Below are 23,582 nucleotides of genomic sequence, written 5' to 3' on the forward strand. Positions count from 1 at the left end.
GCCCATCTTTTGCTTGCTTTATAAGATTTCCCTCTCTTGTGTCTCCCTGCTTTTAAATGGTATGATTCACAGTTTCTGACTCTGCTTTTGATATCCTATATCATGTTCCTCAACTCTCTTGCAATCAACAGGTCACAGTCATGTCCAAGCTTGATTTGTCTCTAAAAGCTTTCTTACAGACTATGTTCCACATTTACTCAAAATAGCATCAATTATTTGATTACCAGTATCAGCAGTGAATGTCAGATATCCAGATCTGTGGACAGAGAGCCATTCAGTCATTATCTGTCCTTTTAGGCTATACTTGATTTTAACACTAGATTGCCTTTTCTCCCTACTTATTAATCCCAAATGTTTAACACATGCACTGTATTTTAAGCAGCCCAAATAGATGCTTTGAGTACGCTTTGACATTTCTACATGAGCTCTAAAATTTTCTTTTGTTTTTCTTGTAACATTAACATCACAATTCAGATCGTTCAAGTTATTTTATTAGGAGATTGTCAGAAAAAGCCTATACAAGTTCACAAACCAGCATATATGGTGCTATGTGCAATTCAGGATTGGGAAATGATAAATTCATAAAGGGAAAAAAGAAAACAAATCTTCATAAGATTTTCATAAGACTATGCTACTAGCATACAAAAATGAAAAATGCCCTGAAAAGACTTTAAGCATGTTGTGAAGAGCCAGATCTCTCTGTCAGTAGGTTATGGGATGCTAGCCTAATTTCTGTAAAGTTGTTCCCCTCAAACTGTCCCTCTGGTGGGTTTTCTTAAGTTTCAAGTTCAAGTTTATTTAGAGCCCAATATCACTGTTTACAGTCTGAAAGGGCTTTACAGGCCACAACAGTCAAAATCAAAACAGTACAGCACCCCCTGACTTAATCCTCATGGCGGGCAAGAAAAAACTCCCCAAAAACCCAAAAGGGAAATGGGAGAAATCTTGAGAAGGACCACAGAGAGAGGAGACCCCTCCTTGGCCAGACAGGTGTGCAATAGGTGCCAACCCAGCGGGCAGTTACAATTGCAAGTAAATTGGAGCATGAACAAAGGGGATGGCGATGCTGACAGGGGGATGAAAGATGATAACACCAGGATGGATCAGTCCAGAGGGCAGGAGGAGTCAGGATCACTAGTATCTCAGGAGTAGCATGTGTGGCGAGTAGCATGTGTGGCTCGACAGAGAGAGAGAGTGAGAGAGAGAGAGAGACATTGTTAGATATTCATTTCCACATAATGGTTAAGGGAAAATATACATCGTGTGCCGAGTGCAGGCCGGGACTCCAGCAAGACTAGCTATTACAGCATAGTTAAAAGGGAGAGCTAGAAGGTAATATGGACATGATGGAACTCTGGGACATAAGGCAGCCACCCACTCCACCGTCAGCAAACCTGAGTGAACATGTTAGGGGGGGCGACAGCATCCAAACATCCCAGTTCACCAAACATTCTATGCCCGAGAACCCTCCAGATCTGCTCCTTTACCTAGTAAAGAGCTGTTAGCAAAAGGCTTGGCTAAACAGATAAGTTTTCAGCCTTGACTTCAACATAGAGACTGTGTCTGAGTCTCGAACATTAATTGGGAGGCTGTTCCATAACTGTGGGGCTCTGTAAGAGAAGGCTCTGCCCCCTGCTGTAGCCATCACAACTCGGGGTACCAACAAATAGCCTGCACCTTTTGATCTAAGTAGGCGTGGTGGATCATAAAAGACCAGGAGTTTGCGCAGGTACTGTGGCGCAAGACCATTTAGTGCTCTAGGCTATAGGTTAATAGTAAGATTTTATAATCAATACGAGATTTGACTGGGAGCCAGTGCAGTGTGGATAAGATAGGAGTGATGTGATCATATCTTTTGGTTCTACTAAGAACTCTGGCTGCTGCATTCTGAACTAACTGTAGCTTATTTATACACCTATTAGACCATCCAGACAGTAAGGCATTACAATAGTCTAACCTAAAGGTAATAAAAGCATGAACCAATTTTTCAACATCTTGAAATGACAATGCATTTCTTTTCCTGTTAATATTTCTAAGATGAAAGAAGGCTATCCTGGTCATGTTATCTACATGAGCTTCAAATGAAAGACTGGAGTCAATAATTACATCAAGGTCTTTTACTGCTGCACATGATGAAAGAGAAAGGCCATCCAGAGTTACTATGTGATCGGAAAGCTTACTCCTAGCTGCACGTGATCCTAGTACAAGTACTTCTGTCTTTTCAGAGTTAAGTGAGAGGAAGTTAGTAAGCATCCAGTGCCTAATATCCTTTAGACGTTCCTCAATTTTGTTAAGCTGGTGTCTCTCGTCTGGCTTCGCTGAAACATACAACTGTGTGTCATCAGCATAGCAGTGGAAGCTAACACCGTTTTTACAAATAATATTACCTAGAGGTAGCATATATAAAGAAAAAAGCAGTGGGCCTAAAACAGAACCTTGCGGGACTCCAAACTTTACCTCAGTATGTGCAGAGAAGTCAAGTCAAGTAGGACCTAAGCCATAAGAGGGCCGTTCCCTTAACCCCAACAACACAACCCTGATCAGAGGCCAGTAATAGGTCATTTGCAACTTTAACCAGTGCTGTCTCTGTGCTTTGATGAGGCCTAAATCCTGACTGATACATTGCATGAATGTTATTCCTATGTAAGTATGAGCATAACTGCTGTGCTACAGCCTTTTCTAGGATCTTGGAGATAAAGGGGAGGTTAGATATTGGCCTGTAGTTGGACAACGAACAGGGGTCAAGGTCAGGTTTTTTAATTAGGGGTTTGATAACTGCTAGTTTAAAAGATTTAGATATGTAGCCAGTGCTAAGGGAGGAATTGATTATTTTTAGAAGAGGTTCGATGACTACTGGTAGTATCTGTTTGAGGAACCGTGTAGGTAAGGGATCTAATACACAAGTTGGTGATTTTGATGAAGAAATTAGTGAGGTTAATTCGGTTGCTTGAAGGGGAGTAAACCATTCTAATCTGATATAATTATATTGTTATCTACAGTGTTAGTTATAAAATTAGCTGGTTTTAAATTTATAGTCTGAATTGTTTGCCTGATATTTTCAATTCTGCTATTGAAAAAATTCATGAAGGCGTCGCCACTGTATACTGATGGCGTGCCTGTTTCCGAGGTGCTCTTATTCCCAGTTAGTTTTGATACACTATTAAATAAAAATCTAGGATTATTTTTGTTGTCTTCTATTAGGGTGGAAAGATACATTGATCTAGTGGCACTAAGAGCTTTTCTATAGCTCAGGAGGCTCTCCTTCCATGCTAACTGGAATACTACCAATTTAGTTTGGCGCCATTTACATTCTAATTTTCGAGTGGTAAGTTTTAAGGTGCGTGTGTGCTCATTAGTTTTCATTAGAGCTAGTTTTTTCTCTCTGATTATTTTCCTTTTAAGTGGGGCCACATTATCTAAGGTGTTGCGGAATGTTGACTCTAAGGATTCAGTTGCCTGATCAAGTTCTGTGGGGTGTGACAGTGATCCAATCAAAGTTGATAACTCTGCGAGAATATTGATAAAGTTCTGCATAGTAGCTGGCGTAAACGTATGTTTATTACGATAGCTTGGCGAGGTGCATATATTATTACTAAGAAACATTTTGAATGAGATAAGATAATGATCTGAGATAGCTTCAGATTGTGGAAATGTGACTATACTTCCTACATTTAGTCAGAGTGTTAGTATAAGACCGAGGGTGTGGCCACCATTATGAGTGGGCCCTATGACCGTCTGATTAATCCCTACTGAATCTAGAATGGACACGAACACAGAGGATCCTGTGGGTTATCAAAATGAATGTTAAAGTCTCTGATAATTAGAGCTTTGTCTAAAGAAATAACGAGGTTTGAGATGAAATCTGCAATTTTTTGTGGCTACTTATGTTTGTATAAAGAACTTCAAACGCATTGAATTTATGTAAAGGTTTTTGTATGATGCCTAGATTATCATTATAAATAACTGCAACACCTCCTCCTCTGCTAGTTAGATGAGGCTGTTGTGTATAACTGTATCCGGGAGGACTAGCTTCATAATGCGACATACACATTTGGTTTGATCCACGTTTCTTTTAAACACAGTACATTAAACTCCTGATCAGTAATAATTTCATTGACAATATGCACTTTAGGTGTAAGAGATCTAATATTTTACAGTCCTAGCTTTAGATCAATGGTGCTGGCGGTACATTCAGTATGATTTAAATCTATGTTAATTAGGTTACTAGAACAAATTCCCTGAGTTTTTCTACATTTTCGTATAGGTCGGGGAACAGACAGTCTCAATATAGCTTAACCTGGGTGACGACTAGCAGACGGTCGGTTTAGCCTGCTTGTCTGCTCCCTGGCCTTGGCTCTGGATTGTCACAGATTAACTGTTCTGAGACTATGCGCTATGTTACAAGAAATGAGAGCAGCACCTTCCCGAGTGGGATGGACACCGTCCCGCCCTGCCAGCCTTGCCCTCAAAACTATCCAATTGTCTATAAAGCCCACATTGTTGTCAGAACACCACCTGGACATCCAGCAGTTAAGCGACCATAACCTGCTGTAAACTACATCGCCTCGCCGGATTGGGATGGCACCAGAGCATATTACTGCATCGGACATCGCCTTCGCTAATTTACAGACCTCTACGATATTACTTTTAGTAATCTCTGATTGACGAGGGCGTATATTGTTAGCTCCTACATGAAAAACTATCTTTGAAAACCTATGCTTACTTAACACTTTAAGATTACCTGCTATGTCCGGCGCCCTGGCTCCTGGTATACAGCTAACTAAGGCTGCTGGTGCCCCTAAAGGTCTAGCTAAATTCACGTGCCGTAGAATGGAATTTCCTATAACCAGAGCTGTTTCAGGTTTCTCAGCGGGTGTTTCACTGAGGAGGGCAAACCTGTTTGACACGTGAAGCGGGGAGGGGTGTGTCTCTCGTGGTCTAGCCTTAGCGTTAGCTTTGGCTTTGTACTTATGCCGCCGAGTCGTCACCCATTCGCCCCGCTGTGAGGGCTCTGGTGCCGGAGTCGGGGAGCTGCTTACTCTTCCTGAGCCATCCAGATTTTACTTTACAGGAACTAGGCTATTCTCACTCTCACTAAGCTTCTCTAGCATCTGGATGCGCATCTCTAATGCTACAATCTTCTCCGTCACTGAGCTAACTAATGTACATTTAGCACAAACAGAGCTGTTATTAATGACGGAGGAAGAATGGCTAAACGTCCTGCACTTGACACACTGAACAAGCTGAATATTTGCCATAGTGAATGTTTCACGTACCTTAGTCGGAGATTTGATTGGTATTAAATTAGGCGTTGGTATTTAAATTAGGCAGTTCATTCATAGAGCAGCTGCAGAGTCGCACAGGAACAAACCGGAAACCGGAAGTCGAAACTCCCTTAAAATGTTGATTGCAGACATTGCTTCCTTTGGACAAGTTAGCAGTTCTTGTATGGCCAAGGAAGAATTCATCTTCAAAAAAAAAACATACAGAGCGGAATGTACAGAAGTTAACAAAACAGCGTAGTTATATGCTGAGACTGTAATGCAGCCCCTTTAAATGCTTGAGACAGTTAACATCTGGTGGTGCTCTACTGTCAGTTGTCCTACACGCTCTGTTTGCCTAGCATTAGTTAGTTGGGGGGATGTACACACTGCAGTGGCAGTTGTCAGGATATTCTGCTGTCCACACATGAAAATGGTTTTATGGATTCAATCACAGTCCAGTTAACTGGTCGCTTCATATGTTTATACCTGTTGAACATACTCATATGTAGCATTAGATCCAGTGACAGCCCATGAGACACATTCAGAGTCAACAGCTGATGTTAACTAGGGATGTGGCTGAGAGTATAAAAAGTGCTGTGACTACAAAAGCCTCTTCTCCCTAGTTGTAGCCTGCCATCAGTTTAGGCTGGTGATTCTTTGTATTCAAATCAAATTGATTCATATCTTCTTCAGCTCTTACCGTAGGCTGATGTTTCTTTAAATTCTTCAATTATTTAAGATGCATTTGATGGCAAAAGAAACATGCCTACTAGTCTATTGTGATTATGGAGCATATAATTACCAACAGTATGTTTTAGAAATCAAAGGAATGTTTGAAAAATAAAATATATATGTAGGAAACTATTTTGACAGCAATGACATTTGCCTCATGAAGGACATATAATAGTAGTGAATATAGTCATCTTATATAACATGACATCAGTGGGTAGAGCAGTGTTATAGAAGGATTACAGTGTGAAGGATTACAGTGTGTTATAATGTGAAAGTATTGACTGTGATTTTTTTGGGTTGTTTCAGCATCTCGCCTCATTGAAAACATGGACCCAACCGTGGACCCCTGCCATAATTTTTACCAGTATGCTTGTGGAGGCTGGCTGAAGAAAAACATCATTCCGGAGACTAACTCCCGTTACAGCACTTTTGACATCCTCAGGGATGAACTGGAGGTGGTACTCAAAGGTAAGAAATGATCACCCACACATGTACAGATAATGAAGTTGACAATTTTTTAAATATTTGACCCAGTAGGGGAGGCCTCACTGACAGATGGCTGAGTATAATTTAATACAGGTTATTCTGAGGACAGATATTCTGTCAAACATGATTTCCCCTCTTCAATTTAGAAGGGACTACAAATCAGAAAGAATGCTGTTTGAACAGATCAAGTTTGGGGGAGTTATTTTCAGCCTGTTGAACGACAAAGCTATAGTCAAATGGGCTGCAGTTATAACAATTTGAAATTAACTGATATCACAGTGAGTGGTATTAGGGGTCCTGGAGGAGAAGTGACCTTGTGCAGGGGTTTACAAGGGAAATTTGTGTGACAACATTCAACATTCCACATGCCAAGGAAAGGACAGCTGGGTTTGGTGCACCCTGACTAAGCAGTGTGGAGGGCAAAACAGAGAGTGTTTCAGTTGGGGGATGGTGGAGCGAGAGGGTTGGGTAACATGAGGGTTTGCAGTACATTTGTGAGATTCTCTACTTCACCCTGTCAGCAAGCACCACAGCTATCTGTTACTGCCAAGAGAAGATCTTATATAAGCACAGATGCCACGCAGTATCTCATTTCTATCACTCACTGAGATCACTCTCTTACCATCATTCTAATTCTTTGTCGCTTTCCCTCTGTTTCCCTCTCTTTCTGTTGTCCTGTCACAGCATCTCCCTGCTATCTGTATTATCTGTATTAGCAATGTTTTGATGAGTGTTTAAGTTTAGTGGAAAACCCCTGGGTTTCATGAATAATAGAAATACATTAATAAGACAAAGACAAAAGTTTACAAGTTTCTTTTAGTGTGTCTGTGACAGCATGTGAACATTACAGTGACTGGTGGTGTGTGAATGTTGCACTGTGTCTGTGACAGTATGTGAGTGTTACAGTATGTCTGTGACAGTGTGTGAATGTTACAGTGTGTCTTTGACAGTGTGTGAATGTTACATTGTGTCTCTGACAGTATGTGACTTTAACAGTATGTCTGTGACAGTATGTTAATATAACAGTGTGTCTGTGGCAGTATGTGAACGTTGCAGTGTTTCTCTGACAGTGTGTGAAGATCACAGTGTGTATGTGAATATTACAGTGTGTCTGGACATTATGTGAATGTTGGAGTGTGCCTACATACCACTTGTAATATTACAGTGTAATATTACACCGAGAGTCATTCTATTCTCACTCACTTTCAAAGCTGCTTATCCTAATTAGGGGGGTGCTGGAGCTTATCCCAGTGTTCATTGCTGGACAGGTCGCCAGTCCATCACAGGGCAGGCACAAAGACAAACACACTGAGGGCAATTTAGTGTCTTACCAAAAAATCACCTCTGCTCTCTCTGCTCTGCTCTGCTTTCCTAGGTGTACTGGAAAGAGAAGACACAATCAGTAGTAGTGCCCTTACCAAAGCCAAGACTCTCTACAAGTCCTGCATCAATGAGAGTAAGAAAAAAATTAGGAGAGAGATTACACTGCCCATTAGCCTCTGAACCAAGCTTGTGAATGAAGATGAGGTAGAGTATGGTAGTTATTTTTGGTCTAAGTTCATCTTTGGTTTCATTATAAGAACGACTATACATTTAGAACAAATCTTAAGCTAACCATGGTATTACTGCAATATTTTGTAACACTCAGCATTCCAGAAAATTCAGCAGTCTGGGTTTGTGCAAAGCTAATATCTTAAAAATTCACTGGATTTCTAAACTTTTAATGAGAAAAATGAGTGGGAGTAAGAGAAGAAAAAGATCTACGTATAATTCTTGTTTCCAGTAAACTATCCAACAGGAATGCCTTCTGCTATGTTGTTAGATATGCCTGAGTGTTACTCGGGAAGGGCTCAGCCAGACATTTCTCCATTCTCGGCTGAGATGGAGGGCATAGCACTGCAACACGTGTCTTTCGGTTTAATTAAAGGAATTAATTTTTAAGGATCCTGTTATTCTACAGTAGGTCCTTACTTAACAAATAACTTGTACTGTTATTTGTTAATAAAAAAAAAAATTCCAAAGGGTTTGGTGTGTTTTATGCATGTTTGTAATCCCGAGGGGTTTGTATGAACGAGGTCCTATCTATGTGCTTTTTGTGACATAATAATGGCTTGTGGCATTTTTTTCTTATCATGGATAAATAATCGACCTACATAAATGCTCATAATAATAGGCTCCGAATCCGAGACAACGCCTGTGAAACAGAAGCGCAGAAACAGCATAGCCTACTAGCTCTAACAAATGTAATATTTGAGATTTATAGTTATAAGATTTATATTTATTTATAATTTCATCAAACTGCATATTTAGCACACTGCCTTTGTCTTGTCAAGAGTTCCCACACAGCTGAGGTCTTCGGCATTTTGCCTTCCCTTTAACGCTTCCCTTTAATGCTGCTGTGAGTGAGAGGGATGTCAGGTGCCCAAGCTGAGATGGTAGCCTACATATTTCTACATTTTAATAGTGAAATTAAAAAGTATAAATATAGTGCAAGAATGTGCTGGCAAAATGTATTTTGTAGTTTAGGTAGGGCTCTATGATTGCCGCCATGTGGAACCACGGAATCGAAGCATGGAAACTGTTGGCCTATTTACATACAAACGTGGAATCACGCGGAATTTGTGGACATTTTAAATCTATAAACAAAATCCCAAAATTTAAAACCTAATACCTACCCAACGAACGGATATCCGAGCCCTATCTTTTTTAGAAACTATTTGAATGTACGGAATGTTATGTGAGTAAAAGTTATATCTTTAACAGGTCTCATTGAGCAGAGAGGTGGCGAACCTTTGCTCAGAATACTGCCAGATGTTTTTGACTGGCCCATAGCAACAGATAACTGGGACTCGCTGTATGGTATTGTATGACATTTCACTGCCCATATCACACATAATATTATCAATAATACCAGAGAATGCCGTTTTTTATACAACAGAACCCTTTTTTTTTTTTTTTTTTTTTACAATATTTTGCCTTCTACTATCCTATCTTCTACTCTGCATAATTTTACTCTGCAGGAAAAACATGGAGAGGAGAAGATGCCATTGCCAGATTGAATGAGAAGTTTGGAAAGCAAGTTCTGATTAATTTCTTTATAGGCACAGATGACAGAGACTCCAATTCTCACATTATTCATGTAGGTGTGCAGATACAACTGGCTATGTCATCTCTGACTCTCTCTCTCTCTCTCTCTCACACACACACACACACACACACACACAAGTGTCCACGAGAGAAACTAAAAAACAGATGCGTTGTCATGCTTTGTTTTTTTTCTTGACAGTACTCTTACTCTCACTATTTAAACCACAAATACTTACATATAAGCACTGCCAATACTCTCATCTCTCAGTTCTTCTCCTGCAAATGCTATTTGTCTGCAAAATACAGTATCTATGAACAGCCTGCTTTTTTGTTTTGATTATGATATTTCAGAAGAGCTGTTTGTGTCACAACTATACTTTCAGCTGATAAGTGTTAACTGATACAGTTTCTCTAAGCTCTTGAAATGGGCTTTTTAAATTTCTAAAATGGATGATTATAGAATGCTGTAGAATGAATGGCTTATTGTCACATGGTTTTGTTTTGCATACCAGTTTGACCAGCCAAGTCTTGGTTTGTCCTCCAGAGACTATTATGCCTGCAATGGGCCCTATGAGGAGGTAAGTTTCTTTCTTTCCACCCTTCCACTTTTCCTTCTTTAGCCAATGAACTGCTATGCCTATTAACACAGGTACATGAAGCTAGAGAAGAGTACTTAATAGGGCAATATATAAAGATACCCATTTTTAGAACTCCACACACAGCAATATTTTAGTCAAGGACTTTTGACAGTGGCCAGTCATAGTGCCCCAAAGAAAATCTCCACATGCTTATATTTTAGGCCGCATAGATTTCTGCTATTTTAAGCTATTTTGAACAATGTCTACTGCAGGTTTAAGTAAGTGCCTGAATAGTTAGGTGTTTGAAAGCATAAAACAATAGGTAACATATTGTATGATAAGGACATTTGTTGATGAGCTGTTGGTCATGATTTCACTGTTAATCATGACTGCTGGGGTATTATTGCTTTTGTTATCTGTCTCTTTTGAATGTCTATAACTTTTAGGCATGTAAGGTGCCAATTGCATAAAATGATGGGATGAATCCATCACATGGCTGCTTAGCAAGAGGCAGTTGAATTTGCTGAACTTTAAGGATCAACAACATCACCCCATATAACCTACAGTCTAATTAATTGTCCTGTAAAATTACAGTGCTGTACAGTAGAATTTGAGGTTTACAGTAAAACACTGGCAGCTGTGGTCACCAGTTTTTTACTGTAGAAATAAATTGCGGTAGCAATACAGTGAAATTGTTTACAGTAGCACTACCATATTTTGTTTCTATAGTTAATTACTGTAAAAGTTATTACGGGACTGTGCTGTAGAGTGTAAGATTTGCAGTAAAATACTGGAGGCTGTGGTTGCCAGTACTTCATTGTGTTTTTACAGTGTCACAACCATGATTTATTTCCACAGTTCATTACTTCATTTATTTTCTAAGCTGCTTGTCCTAAGGGTCGCTGGAATGTGGGTGCTGGAGTGCTAGAGGTGCTGGAGCCTATCCCAGCGCTCAATGGGCGAAAGGCAGGGAAACACCCTGGACAGGTCGCTTGTCCATTGCAGGGCAGACACACAGACAAACACATTCACACCTAGGGATAATTTAGAATCTCCAATTCATCTGACTTGCATGTCTTTGGACTGTGGGAGGAAACTGGAAATCCCAGAGGAATCAAACACAGGATCGTCTTGCTGTGAAGGGACAGTGTTACCCACTGCACCACAACTTACTCCCAGAACTCTGCTCCATGTGGGCAGTTTGATTCCTTTGAGTGAATAGATTATTTCAAACAGTTTGAGAAAAATAAACTGGGTTTTGGGGGTTTTCATTTCAATTTGGGGGTTTTGATTCTTTTGCACTTCGTTATGTTTCCTCACTTTCTTCAGCTTACAGCACTCACTGAAGCTTTACACTGAATGCAAAAGGCTATGTACAGATCTAATGTTCATAAAATAATTTCTCAAATTTTGCATAATTTCAGTAAAGCTATATATCTCTTCTTTGCTAATGTTTCCTTTATGTTTAAATTCATGTAAATTTATATACTCACATATACTTATTGTCATGAAGTCACCAGGAGCCGGACGCAAGTGCAAAGATGAATATATTTTAATGAAAACCAGGCGAGGACAAATAAACACAAATGTCAACACTGAATCGAAAAACAAACAGAAAAAGCAACTCAGAATAACTTCTAGAAATATCCAAATACGTTTCAGAGCGCTCAGAATACACAGGGTAAGTGTAGACTTCGCGACGACGGAGAGAAACAGTGAAGTTAATAAAGAGGAGGGAATCAGGGAAAACAAGGTGGACACAGGTGTGAATGATGAAGGGACAGGCCGATCGCTGAATGGCTGGAGTCGGTGCGGGAGGAGACGAGGTCGTTACACTTATTCAACACCTCAGTTTAACATGCGTGTTCTTAAAACTCTTTCTTTCTTTCGAACAAACAATACTATCATTTAATTGTTTAAAAAAAAACGTTTTCAATATCAAATTTTTAATCATAAACCAATTCGTCGCATTTCTTAGTTACACAAAAGTTCCTATATTGCCATACAAAAGTGAGTCTGCGTGTCTTTCAGCTTCTTACTTCCTTGTTTCCAAAACTGTCAAAGAAGCTATCCATTAGCTAAGCATTATGGGATACTGGAGTGGCGTATACACTGAATCGATGGAACGACCCAGAACATAATGTTAAGTCTTCGGGCAGGAATCATCTGCTCTGCTGCATGAACCATCGAACTCGTGATATTCGAACTCGATCTGTCCAAGTTTTGAACTCATGAATCTGAACTCGGGCTTTCAAAACTGGAGCTTCTACGGAGCTGCAGAAGGCTGATGGTCTAGACACCTGAACGGTTTAACTCAATTCAGATCCTTTTGTTTGTAATACAAAGATTAAAAATAATTACTTCACTGGGGGAAATGTAAATACTTGTCAATTCAGTTAGATAATTTGTCTATTTTCTTAAGAGGCGGACGTTACTGCGACCTATTTAGTCCATATTTTCTTGCTCTTTGATGATTGTTATTAGCCCATTGCTGTGCACACTGCGTAGTGATACCAAAGATTTCCACCCCATTGCATACAGTTGACTGGGAGTAGCTGAATTAGAAAAAAGAACGACTCTGGTGAACTGGTAGAAACTACTCACTGAAAGGAGTCGTTCAGAAGAACAACTCGTTGCGAACTGCACACCACTACTCTGCTCAGAACACATCTGTCAGCTCACGCTGCGAATCGGACGCCGAGTTAAGCCCTGTTTTAGTTAGCATAAGTTATAGGCCTGTCTCACAAATTGGGAAACCAGATTCACAAATGTAATTTTAATTTCTCAGTATGATGTTATAGACCTTTTTCTTGGTCTCTAGAAAGGAGGATGAATGATAATTGGAAGTCAATTGTTGCATGTGGCTTACTGCTCTACTATCGCAAAAAAGAAAATATTGCATTGTACCATCAAATTTTATGGTAGCCTGCTGTTAGCAGTCAGTCCAGTTTTTGTCTCCAAGAAAGCATCAGACTTTACAGTATTTCATGATATTTTGGAAAACAGTACATCACTGTTGGAATTTGGCTGTATTTTTACAGCAGTTTCTTAGAGTGTAGACAAACTTGAATGTTGACATGGGGATCCCTGTCCTCATAGGAGACAAATTTACCTCTAAGACCTGTATGTAACATCTACATCCACCCAGCTCTCATTTTAGTCTCCCTCAGTCCAGCTGTTATAATTGTGCTGTTACTGACTCCACAATCTGGAGTCTGCTGTTGCACTTGTTAATGATCAACACAAGAGCAAAATCGTATCCTTAAATTCTCCTGTATTAGCTCGTTAGATATGGTAGCATTAGCAGGTATGGTACTCAGCCATAATTATGTTTTCATTGGTGATTTATTAGTCGCGAACAGTTCATTAACCTCTGATTAGCTATCTTATCCCTTTACCACCAGGGCTTTAATCTGTATTTACTCTACAACTGTGGAAGCTGAGATTCACTTTTGTGACATACTTATTATTTAGATTAATTATTGTCGTGTTACAGAAATAAAATATAGCAGATTTTCGATCAAAAATCAACCTTCTAATTTAGAAATTTCTTAGGTTTCAGTGGACTTGATTTTACCAGAAGATGCAAAATAGCCTAGGACTGTTTTGGCATGCACATGCAAGGAAACCTGGAGGAGAATTACTGTCAGTAATACTGAAGAACACTTTTAATAATACTGAAAAATCACATTTATTTGTGTATAAGTGACATTAAAAATGCATTTAAATAGTTTAATGAATACCATTACTAACAATTAACAAATCATCTGCGAAGATGTGTGGATAACCCCTAGGGATAGGATAGCTCCTAAAAGAGCCTTCTGGAACTGCGGTAAATTTTGCACTAACCCTTTCTCTATCTTTTCTGTTATGTTTATTTGCAATACTTTCCAGCGTGAAACAGTAACAAAATAAGATTGTAAGACAATAGAATTATGTGCTGCCACAACTGGAAGCAGATGGAATTTATGCTCTGTCCTCTGGTTTCAAGTTACAGCGCAAGAGGATCGTATGAATATTCACATGTAGTTCTGTTCTCCTTTTGGGCAGATGGGTGGAGTGGTGAGGAAGAGAGAGAGAGAGAGAGATTAAATCAATTAGCATGCATTATCTCTCCATGGCACAGCCAGAACATTTCCTAAAAGTCCATGGGTGCATGTGGTAGGAGGCCATAGCTCAGAATTCAACAGAAGTTTTAAACACATAAGCTGCTGCAATGAAATTTTCCATGTTTTTCAGTAAGTGTGGTATGTGTTGTTTGGATCCTAGGTCTGCATAGCATATGAGAGTTTCATGACAGATGTGGCTAAGCTGATTCGGATGGACCGGGGCCTGGAGGTCAATGACACAGTCATCAGGGAGGAGGTTGCCAGAGTAATGATGATGGAGAAGGAAATTGCAAATGTAAGCTGAAGGAAGACGACCTGGGAGCTTGGATTTGTTATGGCCAGTTTGTGCAAAAAGCAGTGTTTCAGGTGATTCTGGAATAATGAGAAGATCTGAGACGAAAAGGTAGTAAGATAGATAGAGAGACAGGGCTGTCACAGGCCATAATGTACTGAAAAATAGTCAGACTGACACAAAATGAGAGGGGGGGGGGGCGTAAGCACAGACTGACTTGAAAGATTGTCTGTGTGCATGAGGGTACATGTCTAAGAGAACAAATATGTTCATACTACAAATTTTGCACCCTTTATGGACCTTCATTTTCCCTCAGATTTGTGTGTTTATCTGTTTGTTTATCTGCTCTTGTGTCACAGGCCACAGACACACCAGAGGACAGGAACAATCCAGTTCTACTCTACAACAAGATGCCTCTGGGGGCCCTAAACACTAACTTCACTCTGGAGTTTGAGTCTAACGTAAGGGGTCTCTTTTGATTGATCTGTTGTTTAGATTGATCTGTTTTTCAGAAAAGCTAAGAATTTCCTGATCCATTTTAATCCTGAAAACTATGACCACATAACCTGTAAACATCCACCTTTAGGTGCTAAACTGGACTTACTTCACCAATAAAATAATGGAGACAGTGGATCTACCAGTGACAGACAGTGAAGAGGTGATTGTTTATGCACCAAGCTATTTCAGGAGACTTAATCCTGTTCTGGGCAGGTACACAAACAGGTGGGTGCCTAAAGAAAACACTTGTTTGGCATATCAAAACACCTGTTTGACATTTATTTGCAAGAATGATATGATAATCACTTGTTCCTTTTAGAGACCTTCAGAACTACATGGTGTGGCGTTTTGTAATGAACCTGGTGGTTGGCCTGAGCAGAGCATACAGGGACACCAGGAAGGCTTTCAAGAAGGTACAAATCACAAGATATTATACATTGCTTTGGGAGGTCATGACTGTACTGGAACATTACGGCATATTTAGGGCGGTTAAATGGGCAGTTATTTTAGTTATCATGTGAGTGTATTAACTAAAACTGTGTAGTTGGTCTGGGATCTTTTGTCTTTGTCAGCAGCAGTGCTCTCACACTCATATCTTCTGTTGTCGTGCCACCTCATTAACAGACGTGTCCTCAGCCCCCTCCACAGCCTGAAATGAAACATGTTTGTGTTTGTAATCAGGGTGAAGCTGACTGTCACAAATGAGCTCTCTTTTAAAATATCCATGACTGGTGATGTAACACTGTCGATCAATGAGTGTTTTTTTTTTTTTTCACTGTAGGCCATCTATGGGACCACAACTGAGGCAGCTGTGTGGAGACAATGTGCCATCTATGTCAATAACAACATGGAGAATGCTGTGGGCAGGCTGTATGTGGAGGAGGCTTTTGCTGGGGACAGTAAAGAGTTGGTGAGTTCTTGGTGCTGTATTAGTGTGTTTTGGGTAATTTTTGTTTGTTTTACTGTGTGTGTGTGTGTGTGTGTGTGTGTGTGTGTGTGTGTGTGTACATGTACATGTACATGTACATGTAAGTGTGCATGTGTGTGTATGTGTGTGTGGATGTACGTGTGTATGTCTCCCAACACTGCAGCATCCCTCTCATTCCACTGCCTGTTGAGTCATATGGTGCTGGTGATATGGTTGACATTTTTACATGGTTGACTTTTCAAACTTGTTCACATGCTTAGTTTGCTGTTTTGAACTGTTCTACACAAGCATTTATTTGAAAGTCAAAATGTGAGCCTCATGAAAATCTTAATGCATCCAATGAGACAACCCTCTCAGCAATCTTATGTTTGGCTGTAGCAACTATTTTTGATGTACTGATAAATGCTCTTTGGTTATTGTGTGGTGACAAAAATGCATTCATCTGCAGGTGATATTGAGCGATAAGAGTATTCAGCTTTTTGTCTTCAGTGGATATCACATGTCAGAGATTCTGTTGACTCAGCCAAGCCTGCAGGGAAATAATTCATTCATGAAAACATACAGCAATTTGACATTGTTGAAATGCAGATGCAAAGCTGTTGGAATCCCAATTTATGGCAAAAAACAAATCTGGATGACACTTTTGAGTTGTGGAGATGGCATTGCCCTTTGTCCTACAAATCCTTTTGAAGAGAAGGGTTGCAATCCATTATAGCCCTTCCCTTTTCTTTCAGTAACACCATCTAGAGACCATGTATGCCATATTTCTTTCATTGTTGTCTGTCTCTGTGAAAAATAGATTAAATAATTTTGTCTGCTTCTTTTGCTTTAATGAGTTTTGCTTTATGAAAATAATGAATGAACTCAAATAACCCACCATCTGTTAGTGATAATGAATGCTCCCAAATAACCGGCTATCTGTTAGTGAAGACAATTCATTTACTCAAATACCTTACTGTCTGTTAGTGAGTAGCTACACTGAAAGAATTACTAAGCAGATTTTGATTGGGAATTCAGTTGAAAGTTGGGATGTGCTGAGATTGAAAGTTGTCATGTGCTGAGATTGCATGCTGATGATGTAATTAGTTAAATGATTTCTTTTTTTTTTAATCCAAGGTCTGTGATAAAGAACCATGGTGCATTTCATAGTAATTGAAAATTCAGATTCCAAAGAAGTGGAACCTCAGCAGTATAAACATTGACTCAGCGCAGTGTAATATTGTACTTTAAAGTTAGATGAGTGCTGAATCCTTTGGTGGCTCTATAACTTCAGTGTCTTAGTGTAAAAACACTGTTTTGCCATGAACAAAAAGGTCCAAGTCTTCATCAAATTTTGATATTATTCAGCACTGTTTCAGATGTTGCCCCTACTGCATAGTCACTCTTTCTTTAGTGATTGTGCCACATGAGATGGGATTTTACATTTAAAAGTCATGTCATCTTTGATCTATTCTCTACTATAACTGACTTAGATGGATGAGATGATTACCAATATAAGGGAGGTCTTTGTGAGCAACTTGAATGACTTATCCTGGATGGACAGGGAGACTAAAAAGGCAGCTGAGGAGAAGGTGAGTTGTATGGATGAAGCTGGTTTTACAGTGAAAATGCAGAGACCAGTCTGTCCTAGTGTATCATGAATGCAGATTTCCATTCCAATTTTGTGAATTGCACTTCACAATATAAGATGTTAATGTCAGTGAATGTCATCTTTATGATGATTTACAGATAAATATTAATGACTCTATAGAAGCTCTTGATGACACTATAATAACAACACAGCTCAAATTCTGCTCATCAATGTGATTTGGTCATTTACTGTGTCCTTGTAGGCAAGGGCCATTCGGGAGAGGATTGGTTTCTCAGAGAACATCATGAATGACACGTACATTGACCAGGAGTATAAAGATGTGAGTGGCTTTCCCTTGAGATCTGACTGAACACAGAAGCCAACATTTGATCTAAACAATTGATTAACGTGTTTGAAATCCTACTTGTAATGTTTACAGCAAACAAGGAAGAAGACTTAACTGAATCTACAAGCTGCTGATTTTCTGTTTATAATGAGTCACTTACCTCTGAATCAATCTGTATATTTTGATAGGCATCAAAACCATCCCAGCATGAACATTACTTCTATAATGAACATTACTTTGTTTTCAGCTAAGCTACAGTGCACAGGAATACTTTGAGAACATTCTGAAAAACCTGGAGTTTGGCCACAAGAAACGACTGAAAAAACTGAGAGTGAAAGTGAATAAGGAAGAGTAAGAGCATGTTTGTCTTAGTTCCTGACCATTATGCAGGATCTGACATTCAGTATGACTAAAGAGTAATGGTCTCTTCCCTCACCTCAGAAACAGTATGAATGCCCCCTCTCTCTCAGCCATTGATATATTTAGCCACAGTTTTAATAATCTTTTATTAATCACAAGCTCGCATCAGGCCCTCATATGATGGATTATTTTCTATTTTGCTCAAGGTGGATCACAGGGACAGCTGTCGTCAATGCATTTTATTCCTCCAGCCGAAATCAAATAGGTAAAAAATTGTCCATTTGGCTCAGACTAAAAAGAATAAATAAAAACAAAAAATACCCACCGACATGGGGCATCTAGATTTTTATTGTAGAGTTCTAGACTTGTTTAATTATTGTTAATTACTAATGTTCTTTGCTTTGGCCATTATAGAACAGGGGAACTGAAAGTTTTGGGGAGGCATCAGTAAAAATTTAATAAGTAGATCTGTTTTTTTTTTCTCTCAGTATTCCCCGCTGGTATCCTCCAACCCCCCTTCTTTGGTAGAGGTCAGCCCTGGTCCCTTAACTATGGTGGCATTGGCATGGTGATAGGCCACGAGATCACCCATGGCTTTGACGACAATGGTGAGGCGTGGAGAGACAATTTTGAACTGTCCACATCTCTGTTTCTCAAATGTCTAAGTGATGTTATCTCTCTCTGCCTCTCATAACAGTCTTTGAGCACACCACTGTTATGGTGTAACGCTCTTTTATTTTCCACCTCACATGGAACGTGTGTCCTCTTCTATTCAAACAGGGCGTAACTTTGACAAGGATGGTGATCTCAAGGACTGGTGGACATTGTCCTCGACTCAGAAGTTCCAAGAACTTTCCAAATGCATGGTGGACCAATATGGCAGCTTCTCGTGGGACCAGGCAAATGGACAAACCGTATGATATGTTCTCTCCAAAGTAACATACTCTGGAGCTTAGCTATGCTAATGAGATTCAATTTGGCAGACATGATCATGTTCAGTTGAACAGAAAGCTTTGGATTAGAGATAACTATTAACTGCAGTTTTCCAACTATCTATACTTTCTAAAGTGGGCAACAGTTTATTAATGAACATTAAACAGCACAGCCTTAGGTAGAATGACTGTAAATGACCGTAGTTATCATGTAAAAGCACCATTACTGCGTTAGCAGTGCACAAAATAGAAAATATGAATATCTTAAACCATCTGACAGAAAAAGACACAGAGTATACAGATATTCTATGACTGTAGGATGCAGTTGGTATAGCAAATCCATTGTCCCTCTCCTATCAGTGTCTCACTTTAGCCATTGTCTGCAATGGTAGCAAAATAACAGTGTTTTTATTGTGTTTTTATTGTGTATATCTCCCTGTCCGTCTGTCTGTCTGTTTGTCTGTATGTCCGTCTGTCTGTCTGTCTGTCTCTCTCTCTCTCTCTCTCTCTCTCTCTCTCTCTCTCTCTCTCTCTCTGAGTAGCTCAATGGCAATAACACTCTTGGGGAGAACATTGCAGACAATGGAGGAATTCGCCAGGCCTATCAAGTAAGCAAGAATGTCTCAAGACACCTTGCCCAAGGCGTGCTTTCTGTAGCCCACTCCTTTGCCCAGCAAAATCACTTCATTACTATCGTTTAGGTGAATGTAGACCTTGTTTACTTCACGTTCCCAATTGTTAAGTGAGTTTTGCTTCTATTTTTATGAATCTAGGCAATCAAAGTAGGGAAAACTAACATCTGCTAATGGTAAAGGCTGTTTAAGGCATTCCACCCAAGTTCCTCATTGCTTGTTCTTTGTGTGTAACTGTAATAGTAATAGTGATGTGCATGTGTAAGGGTGGTTAAAATGTTAACCAGGGAGATAGGGTTCAGGTTTCTCTGATGGAAAAATTTTCCTGCCGCACAACGACACAAGCAGATTAAACAACAGTTTGTAAAGAAGAAACAATATGTGGAGTTATACACAGGGGGATCGGGGTATGCAGAAATGCTGGATTTGGGCAGGAGCTATACAACCGGACCAGTCAGCATTGGTGAACTAATGCTAAATCTCAATACTTCCATATCAATAGTTTATTAAAGACACCAATATCTTTGTTGAAGATTCAAGTCCACGTCCCACACAATTAAATGATCTGGTAACTGACTATACTATGTACCTCTCTTCACTTTAATGATCTTTGCCCAGGCTTACCAGAACTATGTGAAGAAACATGGGAAAGAGTCTCCTCTACCTGGTATTGACCTTAGCCATGACCAGCTCTTCTTCTTAAACTTTGCCCAGGTGAGAGTGCGCAGATCCTACCAGCAAAGTGGTGTTACTTAGTAATTCTAAAGAGAGTAATGGTCAGTTGTTTTCTGCTTTTTCAGGTATGGTGTGGAACACATAGACCTGAAGCTGCCATAAACTCCATCAAAACAGATGTCCACAGCCCTGGCAAGTTCAGGTATGGCTGCTTCATCATTTTTAACCTGTTATTTGTCAAATGACTTTATTACATCTTTCTGTGCAAATCTGCACTTCTTGATCTACACTGCTTTGCTAACAGTCTATCTGTAATTCTAGTGTAATGATCATCTTCTCACAGGTGCTCTTATTTTCTTCTGTGTACCTTAGGGTTTTGGGGTCACTGCATAACTTTCCAGAATTTGCCAAAGCTTTCCAGTGCCATAAAAATGATTACATGGTTCCTGAGAGGATTTGCCGGGTATGGTGATTCTGTCTGCATAGAAGCATGAGAAGAACATTCTGACTCACCCACGGCTCTCTGCTAACTGACAGAGTGACAGAGCACTGTAAATGGGCTGTTAATGTCCTATGTTCTCCACTGGGGTTGACATGCTTAACCTACACAATGAACCTCATGACATGTACAGACAGGGGTAGCTAACTCAGCTTACTCCCATAGGCAATATCATTTGAATCACGACATAATCTCATGTTTTTGTCACCAATACTTTGCAAAGTGTTAAAGGTAATACAAAGATATCATTCTCTAGTCAAAAAAGATAACTTCTCTTGTGAAGATTTCATTTGATTTGAATGTCAAGCTGTGAATAGAAAACTCCAGTAGTATTTTGAATAAAAGTACAGATTTAAATTCAAATGTGTATTTACAAATAAAGTGAAAGCCTGGAATGCTGCTAGTCAACTGATGGTTATAGAGAACTTTATTGTTTTGCTCCAAATAATAGAATTGGAGTCAAATGTTTATGCTTAAAACACGAATAATGTCAAATTAAAATAAATTAGTATATTTCAGTGCATTTTATGCAATAAAAAAATCATACAGTCAAAAAAAGAACAATTTATGAATATCTGTATCATAAATGTTAATTATATATAGCTCCATTTTACAAATATGAATACAAATATTAGTGATATTACATAAAATTATATAGAAACAAAAAAGATGCCAACCAGAACTTTCTATCAACGTTATATCGAATCAAAAGTGACTTAGGTACAGTTAGGCTTATTTTATCACATAAAATGTATTAGTGCTCATTTAAGATAGCATTTTCCTTGTCTTCATTCATTTGAAATGGACTAATATCCTGCTTCTAGAGGATGTGTACCTGGCCATCAGGACTTTTGCCAGAAAGGCATTTGGTTGGGCTTCATATGAGCAACATTACATGGAACTTGAGTATAACCAAATCAAAGGCTAGAGTAGTTTGTTCACACAGTGAGTGAGCTTAAGCAGCAATATATTTTATTTTACCAGACATCTTCAGCAAAGGGCTTTGTTTTAGTGGACATCTTCAGCAAAGCACAAATAACCTGGGCTATATTCACTTCAGTTATGTAGGGCTTGGATTTGATTCAGACATAAATATCCTGACCAAACTATGTTCCACCTCCTTCCTGGAAAAGTCCTCATATGTAAATGAGCAATGACAAAAGACACCATATGTGTCTAATATAGACAGTCAGGTCAAGTCTACCACTAGGCAGTCATGGAATCTACCAATAAGACAGCATGGGACAAATCACCAAAGACACAATATGTACCATCTCGTCCATCCTCCATGCTCTCAGTAGTCTACAGTTTTGATCAGACTAATCTGTTGCACAGATGGCGATGAAAAAAGTGACCTGAATCACACACAGCCCTTAACTGATTTGATGGTTCATATTTTGACTGTAAGCAAATTGTATTCCTAGCAATCAAAATTTTTTTGACTGTTCTAAAAAAATGCCAATCTATGTCATATACAACAGAGCAAGTTTAAATTGCCTCACTTTTGGCTGAGGTGTGAATGTAACCTTTATCAACTCCACATGTCTGCAGATCACACAGGAATGGACAGGTATAATTTCTCTGAACGTGGTCAGGGATGTTCACACTGGACCTTAGTCTTGGGTGAAGAAAGTATTCACATTTGCACATTCTAAACTGGGCCACCAGGTCAGCAAGCCCTGCTCCAAGGTAGGGTTAGCACCAGCTTTTTAGGGTCAGCTCCTTATATTTCATATATTATCACGTTTCCTCTTTTCTGCACATTTATATGAACCTGGGAGGGTATATTTAAATGCTAACATCTGTATGCACATCTTTGTAAACAAAATGTGTGTCTATGTAAACTTAGAAATGTGTATGTCTCAATACAGTTGTTTTAACTTTTCAAAATTCTCATAAGCAGAGGCTTACAAAAATCCAGTGTTGCTTTCAGAATGATTTTCACATGTTATAGCTACTGAAGTCATAAAGTTAAAGAATATTTATCTGAGCCCAGTGAAACAGAGGAAGTTCATGCCAAAGATTTACTGAAGGTGTCTTTGGGATTTTCAAGCATCTAAATATATTTCAGATTCAGTGTGATTGTGCCCCAGTTCCCACTCACTCTGCCTGTGACCTCACACACAACTGCAGATATCAAAAAATCAACTAAATCCAAATTTCATAACTTACTATGATTAACATGATGATTAACATTTTAATTTATGGTTTTTCACAAAAAAACGATTTTAGTAAGTGTTATCTGGCTGTGCTGTGCTGTGCTGTGTGAGACGTGTGTTTTCTATGAACTGCAGAGAAAAAAAAAGAAACCACACACAAAAAACAAAACAAAACAAACACACAAACAAAACAAGCATTTTAGTGGAATTCTGATATTTTTGGGCCTCTGCTCCTCTTCATTACTGTTGATGCGTGCACGTTGCTTTTACTACTCTGCTAATACGCTTCAACACTGTTTTATCTGATTCGTGCAATCTATGTTTGCTTGTGAATATGAATTATAATAATAACTCAGAAATAATGACTGCCTTATAGATTGTTCTTTATAGGTACTGCACAAGACAAACATTTTCATCATACGACCTCTTCACCCA

The 23,582-nt window shown here is 39.2% G+C and overlaps 1 protein-coding gene across 1 annotated transcript in view; it reads left to right on the plus strand.

Moving 5' to 3' along the window:
• LOC115804306 (neprilysin) overlaps window positions 1-21,366 on the plus strand; it is a 32,234-nt gene extending 10,868 nt beyond the window's left edge. The window contains exons 4-23 of the mRNA XM_030764675.1: window positions 6,303-6,464; window positions 7,858-7,938; window positions 9,246-9,341; window positions 9,503-9,621; window positions 10,082-10,147; window positions 14,417-14,551; window positions 14,908-15,009; window positions 15,135-15,271; window positions 15,366-15,459; window positions 15,828-15,956; window positions 17,447-17,545; window positions 17,807-17,884; window positions 18,138-18,241; window positions 18,457-18,515; window positions 18,739-18,858; window positions 19,031-19,164; window positions 19,725-19,790; window positions 20,433-20,528; window positions 20,615-20,691; window positions 20,862-21,366. Coding sequence (XP_030620535.1) covers window positions 6,303-6,464; window positions 7,858-7,938; window positions 9,246-9,341; window positions 9,503-9,621; window positions 10,082-10,147; window positions 14,417-14,551; window positions 14,908-15,009; window positions 15,135-15,271; window positions 15,366-15,459; window positions 15,828-15,956; window positions 17,447-17,545; window positions 17,807-17,884; window positions 18,138-18,241; window positions 18,457-18,515; window positions 18,739-18,858; window positions 19,031-19,164; window positions 19,725-19,790; window positions 20,433-20,528; window positions 20,615-20,691; window positions 20,862-20,961 — 2,054 coding nt within the window. The 3' untranslated portion in view covers window positions 20,962-21,366. The remainder of the gene's footprint in view (window positions 1-6,302; window positions 6,465-7,857; window positions 7,939-9,245; window positions 9,342-9,502; window positions 9,622-10,081; window positions 10,148-14,416; window positions 14,552-14,907; window positions 15,010-15,134; window positions 15,272-15,365; window positions 15,460-15,827; window positions 15,957-17,446; window positions 17,546-17,806; window positions 17,885-18,137; window positions 18,242-18,456; window positions 18,516-18,738; window positions 18,859-19,030; window positions 19,165-19,724; window positions 19,791-20,432; window positions 20,529-20,614; window positions 20,692-20,861) is intronic.
• Window positions 21,367-23,582: the final 2,216 nt, after the last annotated feature.

This window comes from Chanos chanos, chromosome 2, assembly GCF_902362185.1.
Source record: "Chanos chanos chromosome 2, fChaCha1.1, whole genome shotgun sequence".
Taxonomy (NCBI): domain Eukaryota; kingdom Metazoa; phylum Chordata; class Actinopteri; order Gonorynchiformes; family Chanidae; genus Chanos; species Chanos chanos.